Raw genomic sequence first — 10,280 nt, 5'->3', positions numbered from 1 at the left:
CATAAACAAATAAAAATAATGCAAAAAAATTCAATCAAACTATTGAAAGGTGCTGAAGCTACAGTAGTTAAATTAGAAATGTCTAAAGTAAAATGAATCGACATAAATAAAGTGAATATACGAAGAAATGTTTACCGTAAAATCAATCGACACAATTACACAAAGCAAGGAACACTCAAATAATGTGAGAATTTATATATTTGCGTGTTCGTATATACTTAGTTAGTTTAGCTTCAACCTTCAATGTGTATAACTTTGAATTTTCGATTGAAGACTGAACGAAAGAGAATTGCTTCCGACGCTAGCTATAATAACCGCTTATTATTGGAGCCGTAACAACTTTGAAAAGTGAAATGTAATGTAATTAAAATTGAATATTTGAAAAATGCAAAAAAAAAAAATTAAAAATCGACGAACCGCCGGTTCAGGCTGAAAACCGGCGGTTTTGAACCGCCGCGTAAACCGCCGGTTTTTTGAACCGGAACCGGAACCGCCGGGACCCTTGGCGGGCCGGTTCCGGTTCAAGCATATCTTGAACCGTGAACCGCCGGTTCGTGAACCGGAACCGGCGGTTCGGAACCGTTGTGCATGCCAGCCTATCCATACCCACTGCCTCCGTTCCCGCGCAATTCCAAACTTAGGGTTCATAAATTTCCTTTCAAAACCCCAATCCTAACTTCCACTTCCCTATTACTCTCTTGTTCGGGATCACCACCGGTATTTAATCGTATTTAATCGCCCCTAAATTCTAATTTACATGATCGCACACAAATTCAATTCCGCCTTTTGATGGATGTGGATGGGGGAAGAAGGATTTTTAACCGCCTCGGGCCGTCCTCTTCAACCGATCACAGGAATAACAACACTAGGCAGCAGAAGGTGTGTTTTCACTGGGCAAAGGGAAACTGCACAAGAAATCCGTGCCCTTTTTTGCACCCCACGGCGGCGAATGGCAAGAGAGGCCACCAGGGCTTCGGGGCGGAGGATAATTACCGTGACAGCGGCGGCGGATTTCGGAGGACCGGGAACTACAATTTTAATAGCAATAGTTCATGGGGGAGGCCGCAGCCCGCAATTGGCGGTAGGAATTTCGTTAGGAAAGTAGAGAAAAAGATCTGCAACTATTGGGTGCAAGGGAGCTGTAGATACGGGGATACCTGTAAATTTTTGCATCAGTGGTCCACCGATTCCTTTACTCCGTTGACGACGCTCGAGGGGCACAAACAGGTTCCTTAATTTATGCTAATCAAGAGTAATGCAGTTCTTGAATTTTGGTTAATGATCTGTTGTGGTGTTATTGTTTCACCTGAACGTATTTGCATCTCTGAATGTTGTATCGGTTTACCTTGATTTTACATTTTATTAAGATGGACTTTTTAGGCACATATCTCTTGATCTTGGTGTTGCTAGTGCGAGCTAGAGCTTTCAGGTGCCATTTTTATTGCTCATAATCGAAATTTCTGTCTGTCAGGCTGTCACAGGGATTACGTTACCTTCGGGGTCAGATAAGCTTTACTCGGGGAGTGAAGATGAGACTGTCAGAGTATGGGACTGCCAATCTGATCAGGTAGTTCCCATGTGTAGTTTCTGCATGTTGTGTTTAAGATTCCCTACAACATTCTTGCGTGCATTCTACAAATATTGGGAGCAATTCATAACAAATAATTTGAAGTTACATCTTTCATGCATTTTATTATCAGCCAATGTGCTTATGCAATTAGTGTAAAGTATATAAATGCATGAAATTTATGGAGTACTAAACTTTGGCAGTGATACAAATATTGTTCAGGATTAAATTGAGCTTTTAAATATTTATCTCATATACGTTACGATATATCTAGAAATTTGAACTTGTGTTTGCGAAGCTTATACAGAATCAGTATTATTAAAACACATTTAACTGAATCTGCAGTAATATACAGTTTAGGTCATTACTGCTAAAATTTGAATTTTCCTCAGCTTTAGATATCATTATCTTACTTCTGATCAATGTAAATTATTTTATTGCAACTTCTTTTTTGGATCCCTGTTTTGTTTATTAGTGTGATAAGAACATGAAATTATTAGATTATTTTTCGATTGTTTCTGTGAAATATAAGTTCTAATATGTATTACTCCGTATTAGCTAATAAATTTATAATATCATGGTATGCTGTGTACAAAATAACAATGCTATTAGTACTACCTGGAAAACCATTAATTAAATGATGATAAAACTGGACTAAAAAAAAGATATAGGGTAGTACATGTGAGTATGACAAGGCTCAATAAGCATTCCAGGAGGGGCATCTCAAAAAGCTTTCAGTCAAGTTGTGTTTGGGCTATAATTTTGTTTTATTTCCCATTTAGTGGTAATGATCTGATGTAAGCTGTTTGGCTGCCTTTTATAACAGCTGTCAGGTGTCGTGAATTTGGGATGTTCAGTAGGCTGTATGCTAAGTGAAGGTCCATGGGTGTTTGTGGGTTTGACAAATCTTGTCAAGGTAAGACAGAATCAAACCGTTTCCCTTCCTTTTCTGTTAACTATATATGTGTTCATTGATCAATCTCTTTTTCATTAAGTTGAGATGCATAAAACTCTACATATTTTAAAATTTGTGAAATCCTTGGAAAATAGATAAATTTGAAATTGTGCTTAAAGTATGTGATCTCCAGCCATTGGTAATTTGGTATATACTTTGATATAAGTTTGTTATATATCCTTTTGATGCATTGTGTTGACAACCTATCCAGTTGTTCTTTCTCTTTTATTATTTTCAATTTAGTAAGATGGGGCTTGAATTTTAATATGATTTGAATAAGTTGGGATTTTTTTGGAATTGATTTTTCCAAGTTAGGTAGGATTCTTAATTTCTTATCCTGTAAACTCCTATATGTATTGCTGAGAGGTGGGAACTAAGTATCCTTGAGAGATCAAACTTGTTGGCATTGGCGAACTGAGGCCTCTTGAGAGGATTATATTCTATTTTCTTTCCAAGTTAAGTTTTTCATTTTTACAAACACTTGAGGGACATTATCAATCTATTTCACATTCTCTCATACAGTCTGTGTGCAACGGCCCCTTTCTGCCACATTTCTTCTGGTACCTTGTTCGCTTGATGAAACTATGCCTTTTCTCAGTTTCACTTTGTCATTTACCTCTCCATTACTTTTCTCAGGGTTAAATCGCTGCATTCTATCCTCTCCTTAGAACCAGCATTGCCTTATTTGCATAGTCTCAGGCTCAGCAGCGTTACTGCTATACCTTATTGCTGTGCTAGTAGTATGAGCTTATCTCTGCCACTGAGGATCGCCACCTTCCCTCGCTGCTAGCATTGGTGGGAATGGTGGGATTATCTATTCCTACATGGCACTGTCACCTTTTCTTTTCACTTGATTCAGTGCAGTCCTCAATATAAACAGCTTCCACCTCACCTTTAAGTGTTGCAGTTCTACCTCTGCCACTCCCCAGACTGCTGGTTCCGGACAATCCTCAGCAAGCCACATGATCCACGCCCAGTGGCCAGCATTTTCTTCATGCTCATCCATCTCATCCAGTTCCTGATTTTAATATTTTATTTTTCCAATTGTTTTTGCTTAAGACATGCGACACAAATTGGGTACCATTATTATTATTATTATTATTATTATTGTTGTTGTTGTTGTTGTTGTTAAGTACCCGCTTAAGAGTGATTACATGGCCAAAGGATCTAGCAATATCTTTTCTGCAAATGAAGGAAAACCACATCATTAATTGTTTCCAAGTTGGGGGATTCACAATCCACATACATTAAACACATACTGGAACTGGATCATGTTTGAATTTTTCTATTTTGTCCTCCAAGGTCTTCCTTTTGCATTGCAGAAAAAACTTGGGTTATGTCTGGGGTGGGTCCAGATTGTGCATCTTACTTTTTTGTCCATGTGTTATTTGTTTCTCCCTCATTTTCTTGTTTTGTAATAGGCGTGGAATGTCCAAACCTCAATGGAGCTCAGTTTAAGCGGACCGGTTGGACAAGTGTTCCATTGTTGTTGGAAATGATCTACTCTTTTCTGGTAACAAGGTATAATTCTGGATGAAACTTGTTTCTGAACCAATTAATTGACATGAAAATCATAATTTTGTGTGTATCTACAGGGAATTTATGTATGTCTTCTGTAATATGACTACTAGTTTATCATTCTTGGATTTATTCTTCTGTTTTCTGATTGAGTTGCTGAGAGGAGGGACTAAAATGGCATTATGCATGAATGCTTTAACTTCATTGAGACAGATATTGACGTTACCTTTTTTTCTTTCATTGTTACCTAATACAGGACGGGACAATATTGGCATGGAAATTCAATGCAGCTACCAACTGCTTTGAGCCAGCTGCATCACTCAAGGGTCATACTCTTGCTGTCGTGACACTAGTTGTCGGTGGTAACAGAATGTACTCCGGTTCCATGGACCACACTATAAGAGTAAGTTGGTCAATTAAACTAAGGATGCTCCTTATTATATGCAACTTCCTGCTAATGTGTGTCCACACTCTATATTATATCTGTCTATTGCTTATTATTTCTTCTCTTTTATGTTTTACATTCAGGTATGGAGTCTGGAAACTCTGCAGTGTATCCAGACTTTAACAGGAAATAACCATGTTGTGACATCTGTTTTGTGTTGGGATCAGTTCCTTTTATCAGCTTCACTGGACAACACTATAAAGGTTTGTGATTCCTATAATTTCTTCCTCAATTTGTGATGCTTAAACTATTACTACTAAGCTGCACTTTTTCATTTCGTGATTTTGTAGGTCTGGGCTACAACTGAGTCTGGTAATTTGGAAGTAACATACACCCATACGGAGGAACAGGTATGAAATGTTCATGGTTCATCACTTATTCAGTTCCTTTCTTATTTTGCAGTAGGAAATGATTATAGTGATGTCCGCAACTGCAATTATAGGACCGTGGGTTTCATAATCCAATGCCGTAGGTTCAAATCCTACAGAGTGATTTTTTCTTCATGGATAAAAATGAAAATGAGTTGAGTTGCTTGCACGACAATTAGGAGAGAAAATTTGCTTCTTCACATGTAGAAGTTTTCTTGCAGGGTTTAATCACTCTGTGCGGGATGCATGATTCAGAAAGTAAACCAGTGTTGTTCTGCTCCTGTAATGACAATTGCGTTAGAGTCTATGATTTGCCTTCGTGAGTTTTATTGTGTCACCTCTCTTACAATTGTGCTGTTACACCCTCTTTGAATGAGCGATTATGAATGTGGTTGCACCTTATTTTTCTAGATTCTCAGAGAGGGATGATTTTCTCCAAGGAGGAGGTCCGCAGCATACAAATTGGCCCCTGTGGTTTATTTTTCACCGGTGATGGATCGGGTCAAGTAAGAGTATGGAAGTGGTCGTCCGAATCAACCACTCAGGTTATATATATATTAATCCCTAGTTGGTTTTATACCAATTGAATCTAGTAAAATCGCGATGATTAATTCTAATTCATAACAAAGAAGATCTGGATGAAAGTGGACAGCGGAAGCAACATTATGAGGGGAAACTTAGTGCATCATTTCTCTTGTTGTGAAAACATAAAACCAGTTTTGAGTTTTATGGCATTCTTTCTATTACTCTAATAGGTTGGTTTTGTTGGTTGCTTGAGTATGCCAGTGTAACGCCATAATGATTGGTTATTTGTTGAGTAAAACTTCATTAGTAGAAATTCAGTTTGGGGGTTTCTTCATGTTAATGTAACACAATTTGGACATGAGTGTGGTGGTAGATATTCCATATCAAAAAAAGGCTTTCATTATTAGAGTTGCACATACAGATCTGACATCCAACTCTTTTTAGATATACAAATGGAAAACCTTAAAACATTTCCACAGTAATTTGTTGGTTTCATAGTTGTGTTTCCACCCTTCAACAGAATAAGCACTAGAGATTGAACATGACCTTGATAGCAGCTCCACCACGGGCGCTCGTCTCAAAAGCATCTTCGACTTCCTTCTGAGAGAATCCGAACCTATGGGTGATCAACGGCTTCACATCTATCTTCCCACTCTGAAGAAACTCAATGCACAAAGGCCATGTGTTCTTGTAGCGGAATATGCCAACCACGTCGACCTCCCTGATTGAGTATTATGAATGATTAAGTCGCGAGAGATGCATTATGTAATCTGTTTGGGCAACAATTCAATCAAGTACCTGACTGCAGCTGGCGCAAGGGGGACGGTCATTTCTGTGTGCCCCATCCCTACTAGGCAAACCTTTCCGCCCGAACAAGTGGCACCTAGAGCCGTCGACATTGTCTTACTAAAACCAGCACAGTCAAGAGCTATGTCCACACTAGCCCCCATTGCAGCCTTTATAAGTTCAACTTCTGCACCTACATCCTGTCCAAGCAAAACTTCAATTCAACATGCATAAAAGTTACATTGTCCAACTTCTAAGTGTAACCGGTAGCATAACTAATTTTATAAGTTTGCAACGAATCATGGCATGAAACCGTCATAGTTTCCTTCCACGAGAACCTCGTAAGTGTAACAGAATGCTGTATACTACAAGGCCACCTGAATAACTCTTGCAAATGCCAACTTTAAGGAAGGAAAACACAAAATATGTACTTGACCAAGAAGGGCCAATAGCTACTCAGTTAGTTGGCGAAGGCTGATCAACACATTGGGCTTAAAGATTCATATAGGACTAATATTTTACTTCTCATATAGCTTATGAGGAATCTCAATATGCAAAATGGTTAATTTGACATTGATGCAAAAGAGACTTACATTGACATTAGTTGAAACTTTGACGGTCTCATCTGCTCCAAGCTGCTTAGCAACTGATAGGCGATGATCATCTACATCCACAATGACGATTCTTGGGGATCCAAAAGCACGAGCTGCTAGCAATGTTACAAGTCCTATGGGTCCAGCTCCCATCACCAACACATTTGTCTCTGGACCAACATTGGCACGGCGACAAGCATGAACACCAACACTCAAGGGCTCACACATCGCACCCTCTTCCAAGCTCACATTTTCAGGGAGTTTGAAACATAAATCCGCAGGATGCACAATCTGCCAGGATCGGTCAAGCAAGTCAGTTGCAATATAACCATTGCCGAGTTATGACAGAAAATTTCACATGATAAAGTTAAACCTCACAACACACACAATAGGATACAGTAGATTCTTGATGAAATTTGATCCAATTCAAGCAAAGCAGGATACGACACACAATAGACCGAATTGAAGAAATCTATATAGAGAAGCCAGCTCTAGTAAACCTGATTCGCAAGGGAACCGTGAACTGGAGGAGTAGCAAAGAATTTCATCTCAGGGCACAGATTATATCTTCCTTCCTTGCATAGATTACACCGCCAGCAACTTATTCCCGGTTCAATCGCGACGCGGTCACCAGGCACTAGATGCTTCACTTCAGCTCCTACTTCCTCAACCACACCGGCACACTCATGCCCGATCACCATTGGCTCCGTGACCACAAAATCTGCTAACTTCATCTCCTGAAGCATGATACAGCCACAATTTAAGAATCATCACGGATCTTTTAATAGAACATCACTTACCTTCAAACTTAAATTTTCTTTTGGTGACTACTATCCTTGTTCTTTCATTTACTCTCAATTTAGGTTTCAACACTTGAAAAACTCGATTTTGCTAGAAAACGAGGCTCAAACCTAGCAACGATTAAAAATTAAATGATCACATGAGGTTTGAAGATAACAGGCCCTACTAGAAACATAGAAAAGCAGACGACGATTAATGATTGTGGATTTAGTAAGGAAAAAAGATTGACCTTGAGATAGTGAACATCACTTCCACAGATACCAACAGCTTTCATTCTGATTCTAGCATCATGAGGGCCTAAAAGTAATAAAACTTTTAATATTATTTAGAACAAAAACAGAGAGTGGAGAGGGAGAGAGAGTAAGAAGATACCGAGAGAAGGGAGCTTAAAAGGAAGAATCTTGAGATTGTTAACGCCAAGTAGCCAAGCTGCCATATTCTCTTCTTCTCCCTGAGATCCCATTTCTCTCAATAGTCGAGATCCTTCTCCTTTGAAAAATTTGGGATTTTAGATGAATCTCTGAAGTTGCAGCACAAGACAAGTGGAGTTAGTGGATGCATAACGCTTATCAATTTTTAGTCACATTATTTTATTTTATCTTTAAGCATTTTTCTGGTTTCGAATTTAAAAGATTCTTTTTTTTTTTTTGAAAACCCTCGTATCCACCTTGCTGCTCGCTGTCCCTGCTTCCGACCGAAATTCCGGCTGAGGTATTACTTTTACAGCGGCACTCTTCCACATAAAACTGTAAAATGACTAAGCATGAGTATCATTCTGAAAGCCTTGCCACATTAATATATTCTCGCTACTTATCTTAGGAAGTCTGCACTATTATTTCTGCTACACTTATTCGGTTGATTTCAAATGATTAATGGAATTGCACCATTGTTTGGAGAAAATCGGATTCGTGGGGGAGTCTACAACTATAATAACGAAAATATACTCATTTTGTTATGTTTTCCATCTATGGGAAAAACGCCACCTTCGTTGGCGTTTTATTAAGTAAAAACGCTAACACGGTCGGCGTTTTACAATTTCAACTAATTTTTATATAAATACAGTTTAAAGTGTAACACGCCAACTAAGTGGGCATGTTTAAATAAAATGTGCCATCCGTGTTGGCGTGCGTAGAAACAAGAAGAAACGCGGATGACGGTGGCGTGTTTCAACGTGGTGTCAGATTCAGATTCAAACATTTTCCCCGGAGTGTGTATAATCAAATACGACATCGATTATTACAACACAGCAACGAGGATTCAGATTTTCTCTCTCTACATGTAGATATAATGATTTGTACTTATAGAGAGTCTGTGACATAGGATGTAATTTCCACCGACTCACCGTTATCTTTTGGTAGGATAATCTGATAAAATTTGACAATCTCTTCCAACTGACATATGCATATAATTTAAGTTAGACTAAAGTCCCAAAATGGTCTTTAATATATTGCATTTTTTTTATTTTGGTCCAAAATATTATCTTTTGAATTATTCGGTCCTTCACATTTGAAATCGGATCACATTTGGTCCATTTTGGACGGTTCCGTCAAATTTTTGACGGTTTTATTTACCGGGTCAGAAATCCGTCACTAACTGGGAGAAACTAATCTGTCACTAATTCTACCTACATTTTACCTAATTCGTCGATTTAATGGCCAGAAACTAACGAAGTTCAAAATCAAGCATAAACCAAAATACCTCAACATCTAATTCTACTAAGAGCCCCGTTCGTCCTCTTCTTCATCTTCACCTTCGCCACGCACGTTGGGAAGGCCCTGCCGGCGCTCCGCCCTCTCCTTCACCGCCACCCCTCCCAAGCCCGACGGCTGGGTCTCCTGGGCCCTCAACCCCACCGCCACCGGCATGGCCGGCTCCCAGGCGCTCATCGCCTTCAAGCAGCCCGACGGCGCGATGGCCGTCAAGACCTACAACATCACCTCCTACGCGCCACTCAAGGAGTCGAAGGTGTGGTTCGACGTTAAGGACTCCTCCGCGGAGGCCTCCTCGGGAGGCGCCATCATGCTCTTCGCCACCGTGGTGCTGCCGGAGAAGGGGATGAAGGTGCTCAACCACGTCTGGCAGGTTGAGGGATCCGTCTCCGGCGGCGTTCCGGCGAAGCACGAGTTTCAGCCCGCGAATTTGAACGTGGAGGGAAGCCTTGATTTGCTGAAAGGGCACAACAGCGCTTCCACTGACGGCGATTCCAAATTGAAGAAGAGGAATGTGAGTTCTTTTTCTGGTAATTTCGTTTCTGAATTGTGCGGATCATGAGAAATTGCATTGTGTTTCTCCCAGTTATTTTGGTTTATGTTTGATTTTGAACTTCGTTAGTTTCTGGCCATTAAATCGACGGATTAGGTAAAATGTAGGTAGAATTAGTGACGGATTAGTTTCTCCCAGTTAGTGACGGATTTGTGACCCGGTAATTAAAACCGTCAAAAATTTGACGGAACCGTCCAAAATGGACCAAATGTGATCCGATTTCAAATGTGAGGGACCGAATAATTCAAAAGATAATGTTTTGGACCAAAATAAAAAAAAACGCAATATGTTAAGAACCATTTTGGGACTTTAGTCTTTAAGTTAATCAACTATTTCATATATTACGAGTGATAAATCACTATACAATTTTGTTAAATGGCACGCATTATCAACCAAGAACTAGTACAAATTACATAATATTTTAATCTCAATTTTAGATCAGTTTTATAAATTCAACCTT

The 10,280-nt window shown here is 39.4% G+C and overlaps 2 protein-coding genes and 1 pseudogene across 3 annotated transcripts; 2 read left to right on the top strand and 1 right to left on the bottom strand.

Annotated features, from left to right (window-relative positions):
- Positions 1 to 654: 654 nt before the first annotated feature.
- Positions 655 to 5,541, top strand: LOC121752377 (annotated as a pseudogene).
- A 213-nt stretch (positions 5,542 to 5,754) lies between these two features.
- Positions 5,755 to 8,297, bottom strand: LOC121752376 (sorbitol dehydrogenase). Of its 2 annotated transcripts, none has more exons than XM_042147408.1 (7): positions 8,226 to 8,297; positions 7,931 to 8,078; positions 7,788 to 7,855; positions 7,258 to 7,494; positions 6,758 to 7,048; positions 6,177 to 6,364; positions 5,755 to 6,099 (listed from the first exon to the last, which is right to left on the bottom strand). In XM_042147408.1, the coding sequence occupies exons 2-7, from the start codon at positions 8,019 to 8,021 to the stop codon at positions 5,907 to 5,909; spliced, it is 1,068 nt and encodes a 355-aa protein (XP_042003342.1). In that variant the 5' UTR covers positions 8,022 to 8,078; positions 8,226 to 8,297; the 3' UTR covers positions 5,755 to 5,906. The 2 variants fall into 2 exon arrangements, with proteins under 2 accessions (XP_042003342.1, XP_042003343.1); XM_042147409.1 differs by lacking the exon at positions 8,226 to 8,297 and adding an exon at positions 7,558 to 7,668 and having other exon boundaries at positions 7,931 to 8,004.
- A 1,124-nt stretch (positions 8,298 to 9,421) lies between these two features.
- LOC121752732 (cytochrome b561 and DOMON domain-containing protein At4g12980-like) lies at positions 9,422 to 9,829 on the top strand. Its single transcript, XM_042147828.1, has one exon. The coding sequence runs from the start codon at positions 9,422 to 9,424 to the stop codon at positions 9,827 to 9,829; it is 408 nt and encodes a 135-aa protein (XP_042003762.1).
- Positions 9,830 to 10,280: the final 451 nt, after the last annotated feature.

Source organism: Salvia splendens, chromosome 10 (genome assembly GCF_004379255.2).
Source record: "Salvia splendens isolate huo1 chromosome 10, SspV2, whole genome shotgun sequence".
Lineage (NCBI taxonomy): Eukaryota > Viridiplantae > Streptophyta > Magnoliopsida > Lamiales > Lamiaceae > Salvia > Salvia splendens.
The sequence above is the reverse complement of the archived record's forward strand: the minus strand, read 5'-3'. Positions and strand labels throughout refer to the sequence as shown.

What these genes read in the sequence shown, in the direction of transcription:
- LOC121752376 (XM_042147408.1), bottom strand. Translation starts at nt 8,021, where the DNA reads ATGGGATCTCAGGGAGAAGAAGAGAATATGGCAGCTTGGCTACTTGGC. An exon ending in TTTTAAGCTCCCTTCTCTCG is followed by an intron (nt 7,856 to 7,930) that starts GTATCTTCTTAC and finishes TATTACTTTTAG; the next exon opens with GCCCTCATGATGCTAGAATC. An exon ending in AAGTTTCAACTAATGTCAAT is followed by an intron (nt 6,365 to 6,757) that starts GTAAGTCTCTTT and finishes TTGCTTGGACAG; the next exon opens with GATGTAGGTGCAGAAGTTGA.
- LOC121752732 (XM_042147828.1), top strand. Translation starts at nt 9,422, where the DNA reads ATGGCCGGCTCCCAGGCGCTCATCGCCTTCAAGCAGCCCGACGGCGCG.